General features: G+C 43.2%; 1 protein-coding gene across 1 annotated transcript; it reads left to right on the forward strand.

The window, feature by feature from the left end:
- The first annotated feature begins 12,436 nt into the window (after window positions 1-12,436).
- On the forward strand, window positions 12,437-19,303 carry LOC124697960 (general transcription and DNA repair factor IIH helicase subunit XPD-like). Its single transcript, XM_047230489.1, has 11 exons — window positions 12,437-13,251; window positions 13,338-13,420; window positions 13,526-13,929; window positions 14,018-14,211; window positions 14,403-14,583; window positions 15,250-15,374; window positions 16,560-16,649; window positions 16,961-17,039; window positions 17,161-17,237; window positions 17,811-17,919; window positions 18,785-19,303. The coding sequence occupies exons 1-11, from the start codon at window positions 12,437-12,439 to the stop codon at window positions 18,890-18,892; spliced, it is 2,265 nt and encodes a 754-aa protein (XP_047086445.1). The 3' UTR covers window positions 18,893-19,303.
- The last annotated feature ends 4,366 nt before the right edge of the window (window positions 19,304-23,669 follow it).

A 23,669-nucleotide genomic window follows, 5' to 3' on the forward strand; every position in this document is an offset into this window, starting at 1 on the left:
ATTTATAAATTCTAGAAAATACTTGAAACTTTGCAAATATTTAGGAAATTCATTATAACTCAGAAAAATACAAATCAGATATCAAAATGCTCCTAAAAATAAACTCTATCCAATAAAAATATAATATGAAATTTATATTTTTAATAAAAATTTAATTATTTAATATTTATTATTTAAGCCTTTTCTTTTTAATTGAATTGAAATTCAATAATTAGGAAAACTTTTCAAGTTGAATAAAAACCAGTAAATAAATAAAGAAAACCTTAAAACTAATTTTCTTTATTTGATATTTTGTTAAATCCTTATTAGAAGGATTCAAACCCTAAATAATAATTATCTTAATTATTAATTCTCTAAAAATAATAAATGTCAAATCCAATCTTATTTTAAATTCAAAGTTATTAATAACTTTAACTTCATAATGAAGTCATTAACCTAAGAACTATTAGGTAATTAGGAAACCCTAGTTCCATTATCAACAAAGTGATAACCTCATAATTTTATGTGGAACCCTAAAACCCTAATGCCATTAGGAACCTAGCTCTATTACTTATTATGAACCCTAATTTGCTTCCAACCTAAAACCTAGGTTAGAACATGTGATCATGTTACTTTCTTTGGACTTATAAAACCACAATTAGCAATTGAGTATCCATGCTAGTTCACATACAATGTAGAAGCCCTATCACTGATAATTTAGTATTCCATGTATGCATACCATCACACCTAGATGATCAAGTAGGGTCAACCAAGTTTAAACCCTAGTTCCTATCCTTAGAGATATCAACCTTAATTAACCATGCTTAGCCTCACACCATTGTGATGAACCCAATAGCAACTAGGCCAATATTGCGCATCAGATTCCATACTCCACTAAACCCTACAAGTACTTCATAATTATGAACCATCCTATTTAGGAGCCAATTATTCCTTACTTAGTGGATCCAATAGCAAACCCTAGACAACCTCAACCTTAATTACATTACTTCTTATTCCTTAAGAATTATGTTCTTCAAAAGTTATTCTTTTGAAGTAAATAGAGAGTGTTCATCAACCCTACCTAATAGGACCTATAAACTCTAGCTACATATCACCAGTAAGATAAAATCAACCTTGACAGCAACCATGTATAAATAATTGCTTAGGATGCCTAGGCTTAACTCAACCCTACAAGCCCTAGGTGTTGATGAATCCAACATTGTTGGGATCCATCTAATCCTTACTCCAGAAACCAATTGGAACCATAGAAAACCATAGAACCCCACAAACCTAATTATCATACTTGTTCTTTATCAAAGAACATGTTCTTCAAAAGTTATTCTTTTGAATTATATAATAAGTAATCATCAACCATGCACTATAGGACTTAAAATTGACAACTGCTCTTTACTTATTATACAACTACTATCCTTTGGTGTATATGATTGATTACTATGCTTTAATATACCACTTGTTTATGATTTTAGGGATTTCTATTTTCGTGCCCTCGGGTCCTTAGTTGTGCTCAGTTTTCACCAGCTCCTTAGTTTTTCCTCAGTTTTCCCCAAGACCTTGTCTGAAACCCGCAGAAGGAGCTCGGACGGAAGGAATCCGTTAAGTTGGCGTTCGTCTGGCCGACGAGTGGGGTCGTGTCGTTTGTGGGGCCGCGTCGTGTGGGGCTGGTAGGAAGGAACCGCGTGGGACAGGACGAGACCATGTTTGTGTGGCCGTAGCGTGTCGGGCTGTAGCGTGTGGAGCCGTAGCATGTGGAGCCGTGTGGGTCCGGGACGTGGGCACGAGTGGTTTCTGTCTCTTTCGCCCAGATTAGCAGTTTTCAATGTACCTTTTTCCTCTCTCTCGCTCGATCTTATTCATATTTGATAGCCCAAATTGGTAGCAAATCTAGAGCAGCTTCTCATACATTTTTTAACGACATTCATTTCTTTATGCCTTCGTTTTTACCCAATCGGGTAGGAAATCTAGGGCACAAATCCGGAAAAAATATAGGATAAGCTGCATACAACAACCAACATAGCATAGATATATTCACGACAGATCCAACGGTAGTACCGATAGAACCCTACAACATAAGCTACATTTTACATGAATTTAAGCTGCTCTACAGATAGAGCAGTCACATACAGAGAGTGCAGTAGGCATGTTCAACGCCTCCAAGTTGCGCCTGTGACTCGCCTGGAGGTTGCGCGAGTGAATCCCAAGTGCTTTGTGTTTGGCCATGAACGCATGCACGTTCACCGTCGTTCCAACTCTAGCGCCGCATACGCCAATGGATTCAGCATGATTCACCGGGCGGTTGAAGTCGGTGGCGCGGAGCTTCTCGTTGCGAAGGGGCACTTGTAAATGCCTCGAGCAAAGGGGCCATCGTAATGGTCGGACTGCGGCCTCCCGAGGACGTGATGAGTCTTGGTATGGAAGGACTCGTCGTCGCTGTCGACGGTCGCTGCTGCACTGTCACGTAGCACCAAAGATCGTGCAAAGAAACACGGAGTCAATTGCAACGATGATGGAACGAGAGAGTGAACAAAGATCATGCATGATAATATGGGCTCGAAAAAAAGAGGTAGCCTCAGTTACATTGGACACACTTATATCCAGGATTTGAGTCAGTAAACCAAAGATCATGCACAACAAATTTGAACACACCAATTGTTTACTGACCAAATCCTGAATCAATTTGTGCCCAAATATTCATCATCATCGGCACAAATCTTAAACAAAAGCAAATCATAAGCACTAATAACGCAAGATCTAACACAAATGGATTGAACTAGGAACAAACGCACCCTAATAACGCTAGATCTAACACAAATGGATTGAACTAGGAACAGACGAACCCTAATAACGCTAGATCTAACACAAAAGGATTGAAATGGGATAGGAACAAGGGAGCAAAGGGTTACCTCCGGGTCGTCATCGACGATGCTGGTGTCGTAGGGGTTCTCCGGCGCGACGTACGACACTGGTTCGTACGGGTCCCAAGCGACGGGGGCCTGGACGGGGGCCTGGACGGTGGCGGCGGCCGTTGCGCCGGCGTCTGATGCGCCGGCTGCTACGTTGGAAGCAGCGACAGGGGCCTGGACGGGGGCAGCGGCCGATGCGCCGGCGGGCGATGCGCCGAGCTGCTACGTTGGAAGCGGCGACAGGGGCCGGACGGGGGCAACGGCCGATGCGCCGGCGGGCGATGCGCCGACAATGGGCATCTCATTCTTCTTCATCGCCGACGGTTTTCTTCGGGGTTTTTCTTCGGTTGTGGAGAAGATGATGGGACAGGAGAGGCGGTTGCAGTGAGAACGTGCGTCGAGGGAGAGGAAAAGGGCTCTATAAAGACGAAGGTGGCGTGTACCGCAACACGCGTCCGCTATGCACGGCTGCAGCGTGCACCGCGACACGAGTCTAACCCTGGGACGTTTGGTGTACTCAGTTATAACCTCGGGCCTTATACAGAAATTTTATCTGTACTCAGTTTTCCCCTCGAGTACTTAGACTGGCAAGTGCAATATACTCAGTTTAACCTCAAGTAGCTAGTCAACGAGAGAGTCAACAAATGAGATTAACATATCTAATTGAGGCATTTCATGCACAAAAAAATTCAAAAAAATAAAAACATAGTGGCACCTACTCATGGAGTCTTCCTACGCAACCTGCCACCAAGAAAACCTTAACAAACATATATAAATCAAGTTTTACCACAAATTGCCACTTCTCAGAATCACTAGTGTAGCTATGAAGATGCATGGTTTTCCACTCAAACCCCTTTGCAAAACATCTTCCCCAAAAACATAGTTTGTCTAAATGATGCCATAATTGTCACACTCATGTATATTTGAATTGCAAATAATTTGATGTAGCCCAATATGAATTATATTGTACAAAACACACATTTTGATTTTGTAATTCTTTTTGTTCGAATCCCTTAGTCCATTTACTATTTATGTGCCCTTGGATTGTTAGTACTACTCGAGTTTTGCCCTCAAGTTACTGTCACAAATGCTCTCGAAGCCCAAACTTATCTCGATTGGTTGAGCCGTTGTCACACGGATCGACTCCACGAATCGTTGATCAACGATCTAACGGGCGAGTATACCCCTCCCCATCTCTTCGTGGCCACCCCTCTCTCTCTCTCTTCGTGGCCACCCCTCTCTCTCTCTGTCGGTGGATGCATTATTGTCACCCCTCTAACAATTATCAACTATCTTTCGCTTTCTTTTTTCTTTTAGGGGATATAGTTTTGGCATATAGTTTTAGTAATTTTAAACGGCCCAAAAGTGGTATAATTTTGGTATAAACATGAGGCATACATATTTGCGGATTTCGGTGAATGCATTATTGTCACCCCTCTAACAATTATCAACTATCTTTCGCTTTCCTTTTTCTTTTAGGGGATATAGTTTTGACATATAGTTTCGGTAATTTGAAACGGCCCAAAAGTAGTATAATTTCGGTATAAACATGATGCATACATATTTGCGGATTTCGGTGAATGCATTATTGTCACCCCTCTAACAATTATCAACTATCTTTCGCTTTCCTTTTTCTTTTAGGGGATATAGTTTTGGCATATAGTTTCGGTAATTTGAAACGGCCCAAAAGTGGTATAATTTCGGTATAAACATGAGGCATACATATTTGCGGATTTCGGTGAATGCATTATTGTCACCCCTCTAACGAGTTATCAACTATCTTTCGCTTTCCTTTTTCTTTTAGGGGATATAGTTTTGGCATATAGTTTCGGTAATTTGAAACGGCCCAAAAGTGGTATAATTTTGGTATAAACATGAGGCATACATATTTGCGGATTTCGGTGAATGCATTATTGTCACCCCTCTAACAATTATCAACTATATTTCGCTTTACTTTTATTTTAGGGGATATAGTTTTGGCATATAGTTTTGGTAATTTGAAACGGCCCAAAGTGGTATAATTTTGGTATAAACATGAGGCATACATATTTGCGGATTTTGGTGAATAGATTATTGGGAGCCCTAGATTATTTGTCACCCCTCTAACAATTATTGGGAGCATTCCAATATAGTTGGTAATTTCGGTGAATGCACACACTAACTATGAAAACAACTACAAGTACATGTAACTGAATAATGAATTTGTAACAAGGTATCCCTTGTAACAACTTCTAGCGCACAGTGAGCAATGATAAGAATCCGATCACAATTATACAATAGAAAAAACAACCAGCCATCGGATTAGCTTGCTTCTTCAACTCGATTAGCTGCCTTAAGCTGCTTGTTCATTTTCTTCAGTTCTCCCTTCACTTCCACCAGATCCTGCATTGGGAGCATTATGCATAATCGGAACGGCTCCTCTCTCCGCCGCATTCTCTACGAGCAAGTCCCCCCTCCCAAATTGCGCTCCCCAATAGCGCCAATTGATTCTTGCAATTGAAGCCTGCGAACGTACACATCGATCCACTCGAAATGCCCGCATTTTTCAGGATACGAAAACAACAACAGGAACCCTAAATCCCAAATTCGAGGAAATAGCAAGAAAATCGAGAGAAAACAGAGAAATTGGAGCGAGATCTAACCTTATCCCCCTCTCTATATGGCAAGCTCTCGCATGCAAGGAACTCACGTCCATGGTTGTCGTTCTCGTCCGTCTTACAGATCGACCGCTTCAGAGGCTCCTGGCGTGGGCAGTCAGGGCATCTTGTCAAAGGCACGGGTCCATACTGCAGCCATGAAGAACGGGAGGTCGAAGAGAAACTAGACATCACCCGCCCGCTGGGAGAAGGGCATGTCGCCGCGGAGAAGAAGAACAATGGGGCGCGGGGAAAGAAAGGGAAGCAATGGCACGAGCACGGGCGCGGGGCTGGCTCGGGCTCCCATTTTGCAACGGTCACCGGGTAGGCTGTGGGTCGGCGCACTAACGTGGACAAGTTGTGGGTCCCACGATGATCCGGATAAGTGAAGACGTGTCCCCTGCGGGGCACCAACGGCGGCCCCACTTGCCAGCACCAACCAACGTCAACTAAACGGGAATCCTCCGTCCGAGCTCCTTCTGCGGGTTTCAGACAAGGTCATGGGAAAAACTGAGGAAAAACTAAGGGGCTGGGGAAAACTGAGCACAACTAAGGAGCCAGGGGCACGAAAATAGAAATCCCATGATTCTAAGGCAACAAAACCCTAATAAGAACCTTGTTTGTGGAATCACTCTAAAAGTGCAACACACCCTAAACCAATCATACCAACTCACTAATCCTAAATCATCGGGGTTAGGTCACGCTTAGAGCGACTGCATCTCATGCTTATGCATTATTGCATCCTTGCCAATCTTTTAAACATCGTCCTTACCGGACGATGATGCTATTTTAGAATTTGGAATTATTGCGTATCGAAGACCTTGTCTGCATAATCTTGCAGCCAAGAAAGGCAAGTTCATCGCTTGCTCATGTCATTTGAGTATTTTTACCAAATTACTTGCAAAGTACTATACTTATCATGCACTCTTGCATAAAAAAGCAAAAGTACTACTTTCATAACTATGAATATGATTATGTGATGGGCAATGGAACCATGGTATGTGTTGATATGCTGGAGGTTCCATTGCAATGGGTTTATATCATCCTAGGATTAAACAACAAATGTCGTCCAGTGATTCTTGTGCCGTAAAACTCGTGTTAACCATAAGATCAAGAGTGGGACAGAGTAGTCAATTGTATTTCCACCTCTCGTACATCAACGGATGCGCTTACCGTAGCAGTTGTGTCTTGCGAGATCAAGTTGAGGGTGGGGATCCCATTCTAATTCCCCACGGTAATGCGCTCTATGATGGGTTGCATTGGCCGGCGAAGGACCATGGTTGCGACCTGGTAGTTGTCGAGTTCGGAAGATATCCAAGTGATATAGCCCGGCGAGGACCCAAGGCCGGATTTGCAACAAAGGGTGGGTGTGCGAGGTAGCAGAGGAATATGATTGGCTAAGACCTTATACCGGACCTCACACCAAAGGAAGTGTGAACGGGTAACATGCTCGGTTGGCACCAAGGATAAGATCTCTTATGGGTAAAGCAACACACCTCTGCAGAGTGTAATGAATCGTGACCTGTCACTCCCTGTTCCGGGATATGGAACTGCGAACGCTGCCGGAAAGGAACTCCATGAAGTTCTAGTAAACCGGTGAAGGCTGACGGACATAGTTCTTTTGAATAAAAGCAACCTTTTGATGAAATGGTTATGAAAACTTGCATTGGTATTAGACTTTCTGGTCTAATGCCGTAGCTAGTGCATTAAACACCTCTTTCCTATAATGAACTTGTTGAGTATGCTCGTACTCATCCCACTCTTAAATCCGCTGCTTAGATATGGAGGCATCGAATGAGGATCTACAGTACAACTCGAAGACCGAGGAGTCAGCAACTACTTCAAGGGACAGAAACCTGCCGGAAGAGTCATATACCACATCCACCATGGAGAAAACCTAGATTAAGCAGTAGAAGGGAACTAGCTTCCTAAACCTAGCTCCTATTTAGCTAGAATCTAGTCATAGCCGCTATAGTTAGGCAAATACTCTATAAATAGTGTCTGTGATAAGATTAGACCACGAGTCGTTCTTCTGGAGTTATTTGCAGATTTACCTCATTGTAAAGTAGGAGGCTGTGTGGATCTTTTGTAAAGAGTCAATGCTGTAATTCTATAGACATGCCTTGGACCCACATATGTTTCTGTTGTACCACTCTGAGCGATGTAATACTAGTGGAACGGTGTTTCATTGGTGTTATATCAGACTTGCATACTACACCATGCAGTGGTATGCCGGGTCGCTACATGCGGCCCACGTTGCCTAGGGTTTCCTAAGCTTATATAATCTCTTGCCCGGCTACCGCAGAAATACATCCAATAGATGAGTTAGGGTTTTCACCTCTCTCTGCTTGCACCGTTATCGTAACCTACTCCATCCCGTTTGCCAGCGCGCACCGACAAACGGGAGAGCAGGTCTCCGGAACCACTCGCCTTTGTGATCTTGTACGAGACAGGGCGAATTAGATTTTTGGGCAGCTCTCTGCACGACTGCTCAAGCTCTTCATCACGGGTCGTCTTTCGTCCAAGTCGGGCGGTGCTGCCTACCGTCATCTTCAACGTTGTCTACGTCAACCCGTCGTCAACAACGTTGTCATCAACAACATTACTGATGCGACGTCATCTGCTACACCTCCACCGCCACCTCCACCAGATCGGTAAGTGTGACATATCTCGATCTATTTAGCGATGGATATTGTACCGTTTTTCATGCTACTGTTCATGTTGATTAATGCATCTAGTATGTTCGAGTTTTACATGTTAGTAGTTGATGTTGTCATGTTTAATATTCTAGAATTAATCATGGAAATTGTGCCTAATTATCTAATAATCCAAAAACCTAATTGTAGGCAATTTCTGAGTTAACAATGGCTGGTTTTGCTGATGCACTGAGACCGGATAAGTTTACCGGTGTGCACTTTAAGAGGTGGCAGATTAAGGCCACGCTATGGCTTACTTATCTGAAAGTGTTCAAAGTTAGTAATGACTTACGTGAAGGAACTATATTTAACCAATATCAGAAAAAGTTCAAGGAATACTCTCTTCGTCGGATGCGTTCTGAGTATTCTTGGTGATTATCTGTGTGATGTGTATATGCACATAATAGTCGGTAAAGAGCTCTGGGATGCACTGAATGCTAAATTCGGTGCAACCGATGCAGGCAGTGAACTGTACATCATGGAGAGCTTCCATAACGTCAGGATGGTGAACAACCGTTCTGTAGTCGAACAAGCTCATGAGATACAGTGCATTGCGAAAGATCTTGAACTCCTTAAGTGTGCCTTACCTGACAAGTTTGTGGCTGGATGCATTATCGCTAAGTTGCCCCCTTCATGGAGGAACTTTGCCACAACTCTCAAACACAAGAGACAGGAGATATCAGTTGAAAATCTGATAGCGTCTCTTGATGTTGAGGAGAAAGCTCGGTCTAAGGATACTACTGAGAAAGGAGATGGTCAATCTAGCGCCAACATGGTGCAGAAGAAACACTACAACAAGAACAAAGGGAATAACAAGCCCTCCTTCAATAAGCCTATGAAGACTACAACCTTCGAGAAGAACAAGATGATAAACAAAGCAGATCTGAGCTGTTTTACCTGTGGAGAGGCTGGCCACTTTTCTAATGACTGTCCAGAGTGAGCAGACCGCAAGAAAAAGGTGAAGCATCTCAACATGGTGACCGCTAGCAATGTTGATGGGTACGATAATCTTTTCTTGTTCCTTCGGTATTTCATGTCTCCATGCTGGTGGATTAATAGATGTGCTAATGTTCATGTGTGTGCTGACATATTCATGTTCACTTCTTACCAGGTCGCCCGAGATTCTTCCGTCTTGATGGGAAATGGGCCACATGCTTATGTCCGTCGTGTTGGTACGGTAGATCTGAAGTTCACTTCGGGGAAGATCGTGTAGTTGAGGAACGTGCAACATGTTCCTACTATGAACAAGAATCTCATTAGCGGTCCCTTCTATGCAGAGATGGGTTTAAGGGTTTTTTAAAGTCTAATAAAAGTAGTTGTTTTCAAGTTTGGACAATTTATTGGTAAAGGCTATGAGTGCGGAGGCTTGTTCCGTATTTCGCTTTCTGATTTCTATATGAGATGCAATGAGTATTTGGTCAAGTTTCAATCTTTTTATGTAATTCTATGATGGTGGTGTGCATTCAATGTCGATTGCACATCACTTCACCTATATGGGCTCATAGAGTTGCACTTTAGTATAATGATATGAGTTGGAGAGGTTGGAATGACAGAAACCAATCTCCAATGAATTGAGTTGAATTAGAGGGATTATATCGGGGACCCTAAAGTTTAGTGCTATGGTTGGACATTAGTGTCTTAATTTTTACTAAGGTTCATTTAGTTGGTCTTAGGGACAATCATAAGGAGTCACTACTAGGAAAACGCCTATAGATGGAAAGCATGATGCTGACGCACCAGATTTTCCATGCGCCGGTGGAAACTACCGCCGGCGCGCCCTTATCCCGCCGCGCTAGCGAAGAAGTCTTACTGCCGGTGCACTAGGCCAGGGGGTGCGCCGGGGATAAGGGTGAACCAGGTCCGGGCAATTCTAAAAATCAGGGCACCCCTTACTGCCGGCGCACTAACATGGTGGAGCGTCGGTGGTAAGTTGCTTACCACCGACGCATCATCATGTTGGTGCGCCGGCGGTAAGGGGTGCCTTGATTTTTCCTCCCCACCCCCACCCCCCGTGGACCGCCTTTTTCAGTTTTCGAAAAAATAAAAGAAAATGATAGAAAATTCAAAGAAAAGTCCTTCGAAATGTCCAATAATTATGTAATCTAGTTTTAACAAAATTTGAAAAAATGAATTTCGATATACTATGCAAAATGGCATCATCTTTCAGTAAAACGGGGTTTCTGGTTGCATACGACCTCCGATGAAAAACCTTTTTATATCAAAATCTATCTACGCGAAATTTCCTATCCAAATTCAACCAACTACGGTTGTTTGGACAAAAATTGGATTCGAAAAATTCAAAACAGAAACAGGACTTTTTTCAGGTTTTAGATTTCGATGGAAAACAGGAAAAAAATATTACCGGCGCACCACCATATTTGCAAACCAGCCCACTGCCCTCACTTTCCCCTCTTCCTTCTCTTTTCATTCTCCTCCTCCTCCTCCTCTACACTGACGGTCTCCTCCGGCTGTACTGCTCCATCAACCTCCTCCTCTTCTACACCGACGGACATCTCCAGCTGCTGCACCGTCGACCTTGGCCTCCTCCTGCAACAACCGCCATGACCTCCTCCGGCCTCCTCCACCTCCGACGGCCACAACCTTCTCCGGCCTCCTCCTACTCCTCCTCCGGGCCTCCTATTCCTCCTACGGCCTCCTCCACATCCGGCCTCCTACTCCACCTCCAGCCTACTACCCCGTCAACCTTGGCCTCCTCTACTACACTCACGCAGAGACGACACCACAACCACTCATGAGCTAGATCTAGATCTAGATTTGATTTTTTTTGTTTTATGGTATAACTGACCGTCGGCGCACTAAGCAGGTGCGCCGGGGATAACTCGCATTACTACCAGTGCACCAGCTGGTGCGCCGGCGGTAAGCCATTACCACCAGCATGTTCCCACCCGCGGGTGCTGGTGCGCCGGCAGTAGCCATTTTAGTGCGCCGGCAATAAGCCTTTTCCTAGTAGTGGGTAGTGTCACATGAAAATGGCTGCACCTAGTTAAGGCTCCGACCTATAAATTAAACTTGACAAGCTACTCATCATTCTTGTAGGAAGTTTAAATGCCAAGTAAATCCATGCTGCCCTCGGGAGCTCGTTTTCATCATATTAGTTCACACCAATACACACTTGAGCTTGTAATCTTAATTGAGAAGGGGATTGAGCTTTCTCTGAAAAGATCTTATTATTATTGCATTTTAATTTTAGTATTTTACTTTTCCTGCAACATTACACCCAAAATACCACAACCTTTGCAACTTTCATTATATTTCCTGCTAGATTTACTAACCAATACCTTCAGCTCATCGTGGGTTCGACAACATTTTCTTATTTAAAAGGTACTACAGTTGATCTCCTGCACTTGGGAGTCATCAGCAAGGTGTGGCTATGCGTAGGTTGATTGTGTGTCTGTCCGACGGCCCCCTCCAGGCCCTTATATGAGAGGCCGGGTCCCGAGAATCCCAGTACGGATCGATTACAAGTTAAGGGAGATCTATCCGAGTTTCTTGTTTAAGCTATTTCCTTGTCTTGCACCCCAAGGACCCGAAAAATCTGTGTCCTTCTCGAAGTGGGAACGTCCTGGACCTTCTTTGTCATGGCAGTGCTTCTCTTCGGCCCCTGTTGGGCTGAACAAGGTAGGTAAATTTTGAACAAACAAATTTCAAAACAGAAAAATTCAAAACTGTTCAAAAAAAAGATTTAAAATTTGGAAAAAATGTTTTGGAACAAAAATAAGAAAATTTGTTCAAAAAGAAAATTTCGAATTTGAAAAAAAAATTGGAACAAAAAACTAAAATCTGTTCCGAAATGAAAATTTCAAATTTGACAAAAAAATTCGAAAAAAAGTCGAAAAATAAAAAGAAACGAAAATCCAAAAAACCCGCAAAGAAACAAACAAAACAAAAGAACCAGGAAAAAAGGGAAAAACCCACCGAAAAACAGAAAACCTGTTTATGTGCGGCTAATGGGCCGCGGCCCGCCTAGTTCGCCCGCGGGCGATGCCTACACCGCATCGCTAGCGAGCGATGATGTACAGTATAGGTTTTCCGTCGAGGACAGCGACGGCAAAAGAATTGGTTTGCCTCTATCTCCTGCTCCTCCTCTAGTCCAGCAATAAGCTCCTGGTGGCAAAAGAATTTAACCGACACCGACACCGGCGGCACCGACACCGGCGACTCCCAACCCCCCGCCGCGGCGTCGATGTGGTTCAATCTGGATGGCCTTCCGGTGTGCTTCCCGTACGCGGCGATCTACCCGGAGCAGCACGCGTACATGGGGGAGCTGAAGCGCGCCCTGGACGCGCGCGGCCACGCGGTGCTGGAGATGCCGACGGGCACCGGTAAGACGGCAGCGCTCCTCTCCCTCATCACCTCCTACGCCCTCGCCAACCCCTCCCGCCCGCTCCGCCTCCTCTACTGCACCCGCACCGTCCACGAGATGGACAAGACCCTAGCCGAGCTCCGCCTCCTCTTCTCCCACCTCCCGGACCCGTCCCACCTCCTCGCGATCGGCCTCTCCTCCCGCAAGAACCTTTGCGTCCACCCACAGGTGTCCGCATCCGCCGCCGTCGACACCGGCTGCAGACGCCTCACCGCGTCCTGGGTCCGCGACAAGGCCGCCTCCGACACCACCCCGTCCCCGCTCTGCGACTACTTCGAGACATTCGACACCGCAGCTCACAGGGGCGACCTCGCCTCCTACATTTCGCCCGGGGTCTACACCCTCGCTGACCTCCGCTCGCTCGGCTGCCAGCGCCGGATATGCCCCTACTTCCTTGCCAGGCACCTGGTCAAGCACGCCAATGTGGTGGTCTACACTTACCAGTACCTGCTCGACCCCAAGGTGGCCAGCATCGTCTCCCCGGAGATGATGATGCACAACGAGTGTGTGGTTGTGTTCGATGAGGCGCATAACATCGACAACGTCTGCATTGAGGCGCTCAGCGTCACCATCCGCAAGCAGACGCTAGAAGGTGCCCACCGAAACCTGCGGCACATCTCGCAAGAGATTGATAGGTAAAAAAAGCTGCATCTTTTGAGGAGGATTAATAATTAAACGGATCATCAAACTGTTAGATGAGCTTTATTTGGTTGGAATCAAGGTTCAAGGCCACCGATGCCAATAAGCTTCGTGCCGAATACAATAGGCTTGTGGATGGATTGGCACAGAGCGGGCATCTGCCAAGTGAGTTTTCTTCCCCTCTGATTGCAGCATTGTTTATTATATATATATGGCCTTGATTACCTGGACAGTGTTTTCAAAGTAATGTATGTGTTTCTTGTCATCAAGTATCGGACGCCTGGCTTGCAAATCCAGCCTTGCCTCACGACATTCTCAAGGAGCCCGTACCTGGAAATATCAGAAGGGCTGAGCATTTTCTCGCTGCCTTGTGGAGACTTGTGGGGTTCTTAGATCAACGTCTTGAGACAGAAAATGTCGTGAATGAAAGACCTGATTCCTTGGCTGCTTCAATCTATCCCCTCGCTGGAATTGACAAGAAAATGCTGAGGGTTTTTTATGACCGCTTACAATCTCTATTGATTACCCTGGAGATAACCGATACAGATGAATTCATGCACATCCAAAAAATTTGTGACTTCGCCACACTGATCGGAACTTATACACGGGGTTTTTCTATAATAACTGAACCCTATGATGATAGAATGCCTAATATTCGTGATCCTGTGATTCAGGTATCCAGCCAGCATATCCTATAAGATTTTAGGGTGATAGTTACCAAACTACATTGTTGATGTGCTAATGAGGTTCTATATGTTGCAGCTTAGTTGCCATGATGCTTCACTCGCAATACAGCCTGTTTTCAATCGTTTTCAAACTGTTGTCATAACTTCAGGAACTCTCAGCCCAATCGATCTGTATCCTCGTCTTTTGAATTTTAATCCTGTTATAAGCAGGAGCTTCGCGATGTCCTTAACAAGGGATTGCATATGTCCCATGGTATTAACACGAGGAAGGTATGATCTGGATCAATTTGAGCTTTGTATTTCAAATTTGAATATTTGGAAACATACACATACTAGCTGCTTCTTAGCGTAGTAGAATAACATGAGGCTATTTTTGCAACCGATTTAGTTCTCAAAATTCTTGTTTTACTGGTGTAGTTGCGAATCTTGTTGTGTAACTTCATTCATTCCATCATTTTCAGTGATCAGCTACATGTGAGTACCAAGTTCGACATGCGCAGTGATCCTGGTGTTGTGAGGAACTATGGGCGCCTCTTGCTAGAAATGGCTTCTGCTGTGCCAGATGGGATAGTCTGTTTCTTTGTCAGTTACTCCTATATGGATGGCATTGTCAGCAGCTGGAACGACATGGGAATTTTACAGGTTATTTCCCTCACCAGTACATTATTCTGCTACGAAGATGTCTAGAGTTTTAGACATTAGTTCAATGTAAGTAACTCAATAGATTGTTGCCATAGATCTAGTTATATCGCCATGAGCAAGTCAGCCAATTTCCTAAATCAACCACCTCAATTGAACAACTAGACTAGATCTTCTGGAACACTGTCAATTATAATAAAATAATAAATCAGATGGGTTTTAACTATTTATACTGTTTAAGCCTTCTAGTGTCATATTTTTTTAATATGCAGATTTCTCCGTGCACCTGTGTACCGCTAAGTGGTGAATGGTGCGCTGAGCTGGATTCACATTAAAGACTAAAGAGTATCAACTGCTTGTGTAGAGATTTTCTGTGTTTTTATAATCACCAAAACATATGAAGTTGATTAGGGTAGTACCACTAGACAGATAATTTGTAACCTTTCAGCAAAGAATTAATAATCACGTTAGTTGTATATGCAATTTTGTCATGTAATATAAAGAGATGAAATATTACTAAAATCATGCCACCTTCAGTGTCTACACTGCATTCTTGACGGCGTCCACCCCTTCTTCCTCTTGTATGATTTTGTAGTTGGATCATGTTGCCAAGATAAATATAACACATTAGTCCCCTAAGAATGAACATCTTATGATGCTATTGTGCAGGACACCATGCAACACAAGTTGGTATTCATTGAAACACCAGATGTTGTTGAGACAACATTGGCTCTTGATAATTACAGAAAAGCATGCGATTGTGGAAGAGGTGCAGTCTTCTTCTCAGTTGCCAGGTTTGTTCTCTTAATTGTAGTCTGAGACCACCCTTCAAAATAACACTACCAGTATACAGCTGAACAGATGACAGGATCTCCTGAAACTGTTACAGCATAGAATCCAGTTTTGACTTTTGACATTGATGAAAGTAGTTATCACTCTATTAATGGTGATTTATTGTTATATTGTGATCAAGGAAAATTTCCATTTACTCAAACCTCTTGGAAAGAATCCTTCGTTTTTCCGATAGTGCAATCAAACAGACTTTGGGTGCAAATTCAGTCATATAGGATTCAAGTGTGCAGGCCTTTGCAATCCCATGTTCTTTCCTATTCCTGCATTCCGGGATCTTGGGAATGAAAGAGGCCTTGAATTTGCATGAAAGAATAGAGTTTAGCACTGTGATGATTTCATTATTACTCCCTCCACTCCGAAATAATTGAAGTTCTAGTTTTGTCCTAAGTCAAACTACTTTAAGTTTTACCAACTTTACAGAAAAATATACCAACATCTAGATTTTAGAACACCTTTTTTATTAAATTTCTTATACAATTTTGATTGGATATTGATAATTTTTTCTTTAAATCAGGTCAAACTTAGTGAAGTTTGAGTTAGGACAAAACCAGAAATTCAATTATTTTGGAACCGGAGGGGGTAGCTTGTTTTATTGTGATCAGTAGGATATGATGCATTATTCCTTTGGCACTATGAGTTACTATATCGAGTTACATATCCTAAAACATAGTTATTGCAGATTGACAACATATTAAATAATGAGTAGCCATGATTATGCAAGATGTACATGCATAATAATAAGATCAAAAGAAGCCTGGTGACCGGGTGTATACGTGAGCACGCATCCATTGGATGACACATGTCACATTTAGCAATCCCCTATTATCATCATTGTTGGGTTAGCAAACCACATCAGCACTAACAACACACCCAAATCACATTTTTAGCAATCCCCTGTTATCAATCATTGAAACGCGGGACCCGCAGCCCACCCCAAGTACGATTAGCGATGCATAAGACAGCGTCAAGGCAACATACCGAATTGATGAGAACCGAATCTCAAAGCAGATCGTGCGGCATCTAGAGGGTGCTCACGTATACACCTAGTCACCAAATCCACTCTCATAATAAGATTATCGCAACAAGCCAACAACAGTTCACTCTTGCTAACAATATGATCTAATCAGTGGCAAAGTTGCGGAAGGTATTGATTTCGATCGACACTATGGAAGACTTGTGATCATGTTTGGTGTTCCATTCCAGTACACACTCAGCAAGTAAGGTCCACTGTACTTTTATACAGTTAGATTTAATTTTGTGCACCCTCGGTCTTGCCAATAAGATAGTACCCTCTCTGTCCTGTAATATAAGATGTTATTACAACCAGTATAGGAGTTAATAGGTTGTAATAACATCTATATTATGGGACGGAGGGAGTATTACTTTTCTAGTTATTTTTTTGCCCGTGAGTGGTTCTTCATATGCATACACAAGTAATACTATGTCAACAGAATGACATCTCAATGTTTTGGCCTGTAATGGTATCTTTCTAATAGCTTTCTCTTGTACATGTCCTATGTCTGAGCAGGATATTGAGTGCTAGGCTGGAGTACCTAAGAGAAACTTTTCAGATAGAGGAGGGTGACTTCCTGACTTTTGATGCGTTGGTACTAATTCTGCTTCGGTTACAAGGGAAAAGGGCATGCTGATTTGTTGATTTTATGTATCATTACATCTTAAAGATCTCCTAACAAAGTTTTCCCGCATGTTGAATTCTGTGAACGTCAGAGGCAAGCTGCTCAATGTGTCAGCCGTGTGATCCGTTCGAAAGCAGATTATGGAATGATGATATTTGCTGACAAGAGGTACTTGATACTGCCTTGACGTGGTTAAGCTTAGAGGATCATCAAGAAAGCCTGACATATTGTTGGGTGTAAATAGTTGACAAGTGTAGTATGCTTGAGACAAAAAATCAAATATTTTGCTCTTTAGATTGGTCAAGCAATTTTTGAGTTGTGCATTGCTGAAATAGCAAGTTCAAAGTATGTTGCATTGAACATGTGATACACTGGTGGTCAACCAGCGAGAAACTGTTTTTGTTCAATCTGATTTAGTCAAATGCCCTTTGGAGTTAGATATGCTTCATAAAATTGGGCTTTGCAACTAAGAAGTCCACTTTTAGTCAGTGTTTTTGGCAAATAGAACTGGCTGTAATAATTGCTTCATCTGATTCTTGGGTGCTCTGGGCCTGGGGTACACCATATATCAAACATATAGTGCTCATGGAACATAAATATGTTCTGCTAGATCTGTTTTAGTTATTTTTATCATGGTTCTTTTAAGTTCATCATTTCAATAGAACTTGTTCTGCCTATGTCCCTGCCTTATTGGTCACTGTACTCCTGCTTGCTAAGTGCCATGCCATTTGTGACTTGTAGATACAGTTGGCATGATAAACGGTCTAAACTGCCAGGGTGGATACTGTCACACTTGCACGCTGCACACCTCAATCTGAGCACCGACATGGCTCTGCATACTGCCCGTGAGGTATGCTCCCTTGCACCGTTTTGCTGCTTTGTGACATAGTAAGCGTGCACGTGCGACGCACGATTTATGTTAAGTTCTCCAAGCACAAAATTTATAGTGTGTCTAGTTAAAGTAAAACATGTTATTTGCGATGGTTAGATTCCGCGTGAATACCGTCAGCCATAATAAACGTAGTAATCAGTGAGAAAATGGTCATCAATGGTAATTGTCCAAAGCTGTAATCTTCCTTAAAATAGACATCTACAATTTGTTTATATTGGTCCATGACTAAATCAAACGGATTTAATATTTATTTGTTCAGTGCAGTACTTTGTACACTCCAACCCATTGTTTTGCACTGGTGCCACCCTTCGAAATAGGAGCGCAATGCTCAATTATCAACTATTACTGAAACTTTATGCCTCTTATATTCTCAGTACCATCAAAAAAGTGGGAAGTACTTTAGTAGCTAACAAGAATAATAAATACATGAACTAATTTCCAGAAATAGGACGTGTATATGGAAGAAGGGCATCATGGTCAAAATATGCACATGCAAAGAGAGATTTGAGGGGTTGGGATGTACCTAAAGACTTGGCTGTTGATAGGACTGCGTGGAGATCAACAATCCATGTGCCAGAACCTTAGTTTACCTTTTTTTTCTTCCTTTTTTTTTCTTTTTCTTTCTCCTTCTTGTTTTAGTTTCCTTCTTCTATTGGGTTTCATATCTAGCCTACCCCATCTTTCTTGGGAAAAAGGCTTTGATGTTGTTGTTGTTCATGGATATTTTTCTAACCTGCCGTGTTTTTCTAAGTTTTGTTTAACTAACCATGAACCATCTAGTTTTGTTCATAACACAAATAAGCTTGCAACTGTTTTGTAACAGTTCCTACGGAGGATGGCGCAGCCGTATGACAAGGCAGGGAGCGGGCAGAAGACGCTCTTGACCGAGGAGGACCTGCAGGGCATGTCTCAGGACGACATGGAGATGTGAAACTGAGAGAGTTCTATGTAGTCTGCAGTAGGGGATTTGCTTATTTGCCCCGTTTTACTTTGCACCTTGATTATTTGCCGAGATGTACTTCTCTTCAAGTAGCACAACAAAAGCCTCGTGCCATGGCCACACAAGGACTCCCTCGCCGTCGCCCACATTTGGCTCTCCACGTCCACATTCGACTGGTACATGTCTGCATGAACCCACTTATGTTTGGAAATTGCCTCTGTATAAAAACAGTACCTGGCATACTATGAATGGACTATTTGACTGTGCCAAATTGTGCTATGCCCGACGAGCATGCATTGCCAACTGAGGGTGTGCATCGTCATGGGAAACTTACTATAGAAATTAGTTAATTATTGGAAAAAGTTTAGCCCAAGCCTAGCCCATGTTTGCTCCTACGGGGCTGTCCTTTATCAGGTCTTGCAAAAAATAATATAACTCCATGACATATGAGTTGGCTTCATTTTATTTTATTTACATGTACTTAATGGATCTTTTGCTTAATAATTTTATTATTACATCTTGTGCAATTGCAGTTGCTAATTAATAAATGCCGAGCATGGCGAATAGATGAGAAGCTAAATACAGTACACTATTTGTCAGATTCCCCTAAAAACTTATCAGATAGGACAAGGTCAGGCATCATTCATCCAGTATATACCCTGAATTATATACCTGGTTAAAAATCTGAAACAGCAATTTTGACATACAAAAGGAATACCAGCATTGTCAAATTTTGCAGAATCAATAGACCAGAAGTCATTAGAATTTATTAATATCAGCATATATATACACACTTGGCACCCTAGCAATAAATTTAAGTATCGAGCACAAAAATAATGACCACAAAGTAAGTGCCTTAGAAGTTAGAACTAAATATGGTAGTAACACATTCATGATTATTTAAGTGAGCCTCTTGAAAACACCAGCTGTAGCAAAGTATGTTTTAGTTTCGGCAGATAATTCAAGGTACCTTCTACCTGATCCTTGTAGCACCCCACTTTTTCTGTGTTGTTTGTTTGTCTAGATAGCAAAAATGTGGGTAAACAAAAACTTTTTAAAAACTCTTGTTGCATTGTCATGCATGTACAAACACAGAAGTCTTCAACAGAAGTCTGAATTGGATAAAAAGAAAGAAGCAAACCAGAGGAGTCGCAGGTAGGATTTGTTTGGGCCATTGGCCCTTCCCCCGCCCTAATGGAACCAATGGAAAAGGGTAGGGTCATCAAGTAGAGGCTTCGCCTTTCTCTTTGGATTGGCCAGTAACTCCATTAAAAAAAAAAAATCTTTGCATCCATGTGAGTGCATTAGGTTAAATATTCAAATTCAGATTTTGTTTGAATCAAATAAAGCCATTATGGTCAAGTGACGATGAAAACACTCACACACACACACTTGGTTGACATCAGAGACCAAACCCTAGACCCCTTCCCCTCTCATTTCTGAAACCAAATCGGAAACCTCTTATTTTAGTGAACAAAGTTTCAGTTAAAGATTCTGCTGGCTTATATTTTGCCTCGACTTTGCCCCTTGCTCATTATCTCGTCTTTGCTCTAAAAAATCATCTATAAAATTCTTATTGAAGCTGGCACTCCCCTATTTCCAAAAAAAAAAAAACCCCATTCCATTTGAGCATGCGCTGCCTACACTAAAATCGACAAAATGGTTCAATACCATTTTCTGGCAACACGACCATTACCTCTATTCTTCTCTATTTGGCTTCAGAACCGTTCCTAGTCTCACCCAAACCCTTTTGAGAAGTTTCCTAATTAACGGAGGGAAAGTTGCTGATATGTTCTACCATACCACTCATTCAAATGTATTTTTTTTATATAAAATTATTCTTCCTTTATTCTATTTATACTCAGAATTGGTCACACTCCATAAAGGGTGACCTAAACTAAATCTAGTACTGTAACATTTATTTTCGAGTGCTATGTTCAAGACATCCATATTATCTCTCTGATTAATCTTCTCTCTTTGTTGATTTGGACAAATTCTTATGAAGACACCTTCCAACTTTATTATCTTAAGCATTAATCTTCTTTTCCTTGTATATCTATCAAAGCCTTTTCTCACTTCCCCTAACCCGCCAAACTGAATTCCTCCATCATCAACACCTATTGGGTGAGCTCTGTATGCATCACACTCCCACAGCTAAACCCTATACAACCTCTGAAATCTGATAAAATGACGTTATAAACTGAAACTGTCGAGAATTCAGTTCAGTGACAGGATTTTCGGAGTTTTCAAAACTGCTGACTTTGAAACTCCCCCACGACCTCGTCACTCCATGAAAGTTTGATTTGTAAAATTCGTAGAAATAATAGTTACATCCTGAATACCTAGGAACAAGAACTAACCTGATCTGTGTATCCAATATCTCTTACCAAAAATGTGAAATCGGCCGAATTGTGATTCTGTCGAAGTGTCCAGCCTAGTGATCGTTGCTGAGCACAATTAGGCCCGACTTTCGACCTCTCCTAAATATTCATCTCTCATCCAAGTGTTGCTCTGTAAAATCCCTTGTAAACTTGGTACTTCTCTCTCTTTCTGCAAAGAAGAATCATCTTGTTTAGAGGTCTTTGCTGATCTGAGAAAAAATGTGAAATAGGATGGACTTCATGTGTTGGCAATGTGATCCTTGCCATGATCCTTCTTGCCAAAGCCGTTTCTCTCTATTTTTTTTTAATCACCACCCCATCTTCTGACCTCTCCAATGCCTCTCTTCTCTTCCTCTCTGGTCGACTCCCTACTGGAGCTCCACAGTGCCCTTCTCCTTCGATTGGTTTTGGGAAAGATGAGGGAGAAGGAGAGGCATATGCGTGTCTATGTTTTGGACAAGGAGAAGACCAGCTGCCTCTTCTTTCCCACTCCCCTATGCAAGCCCGAACCCCACGACCCCTCTCAACCTATGATCGCTCCTGGAGACAGCCCTAGCTCGACCTGGTCCTATGCCCAAAGCCCGTTTGGACACATCTACTCCCTCCATCTAGAAATATAAGATTATTTAGTTATTTTTAGAGTAGACTAGATACGAACTAGAAATGGTGAACTTATACACTAAAAATAGACTACATACACACCAAAATGGGTGAATTAAAACAAAAGACAAAACGTCTTATATATACGCACGGAGGGAGTAGTAAGGCATGTGCATCTTGGAGCTTTTCAACCCGCACCACTGCGCCACTAGGGTTCTCTGCATAACCTCTCTGCCATCACCCACTCCCGAGGCACGCACCGCTCCCAATCTCTCTCCCCCGTGCTCGACCTGCTCATGAGCACCACGACCCTGGCCCCGTTGTGTTCCCAAACCTACGTGGTGCACCAGTGGCCCTGTAAATCTCCAGGAATAGAAGGCATTATGACACTATCTCGGCGTTGTTTATCTTGCTCATTTGTGGTATCTACGTCTCGCACGCCCCATCAAACACCTTAGAGCAACTCCAGCGGAGGCGTTATAACGCGCGCGCGCTAAAGTAACTGCTAGTATAGCGCATGGGGGGGTAATTTTTCACCCTCCGGCAGGCGCGGCAAACTCGCGCGCGCTGTAAAAACTTTCACGTGCGCGGCATTTTGCCCCTTCCGAGACTGAGAATTGACGCATCCAATCGAGCACGCGCTATCTCTCTCTCTCTCTCTCGCACGCGATCGAACAGCCAACTGCCACCCTGAAAGTTCCCCCGCGCCCTCTACTTCCCCATTTCAGACGCAGCCGTCGCCGCATCGATTCGCACCGGCGGCGCCCCCCCCTCCCCACACGCTTCCGCTGTTGATCCGCGGCCGCCGCACACCCACGAAGCTTCCCCCCAGCTCGCCACGTCCGCGTGCTGCCGCCGCTCCCTGTCCCGTGGTGTCGCCTGTGTCGTGCCCCTGTCCACGGTCGTGATGTCGTCGAGAAGCCTTGTCGCATGGTTGCGCGCTAGCGCGCGACGAGCTCGGCTGAACCGCAAGGTATGTTTCTGATTCCGCGCCGGGTAGTTGAGAGATTAGGTGGATAGAACAAATTGAATTAAATTTGTACATATTCTATATAGAGGTATGATTCTTCCGATGATGAATTTGATATGGAGGAAGAAGAGGACACGATGATGCTATTGGCATTACAAGCGAGAGCAAAGAGACCACCAAAGCGCGGCGACTCGTTTTTGGTAGGCGCAGGTTCCAGCGAGAGAGAATTGAAGGGCACGATAAATTGATGCGGATGTATTTTAATGAACATCCGCCATTCCCGAAAGTTACTTTCGCCGACGTTTTCGTATGAGCATCGATTTGTTGAAGCGCACCGCCAAAGAGGTGACCAAGTATGACAACTTTTTTAGCAAAGAAGAAATGCCGCCGGTGAACTTGGGCATAGAACCTACCAAAGGTGACCGCCGCCTTGCGTATGTTGGCATACGTCATATCGGCGGATCTAGTTAACGATCATTTGGCTATGAGTGAGAGTCAAGCCTTTGAGTGTGTGATGGTGCTTATCGTTACGCCGACTTCACACTGTTGGGGAACCCCAAGAGGAAGGTATAATGAGCACAGTAGCAAGTTTTTCCTCAGTAAGAAACCAAGGTTTAATCGACCAGTAGGAGAAAGACATGACTTTTGATGGTGTTGCTAGCTGACTAGTGGCAGGGCGCACTACCGACGTCAGCAACAACGTGGAACCTGCACACAACACAACCAAAATACTTTGCCCCAACTTATAGTGAGGTTGTCAATCTCACTGGTTTTGCTGAACATAAAGGATTAAATGTATCGAGTGGAAGGAGATGTT

The sequence above is a fragment of the Lolium rigidum genome, chromosome 3 (assembly GCF_022539505.1).
Source record: "Lolium rigidum isolate FL_2022 chromosome 3, APGP_CSIRO_Lrig_0.1, whole genome shotgun sequence".
Lineage (NCBI taxonomy): Eukaryota > Viridiplantae > Streptophyta > Magnoliopsida > Poales > Poaceae > Lolium > Lolium rigidum.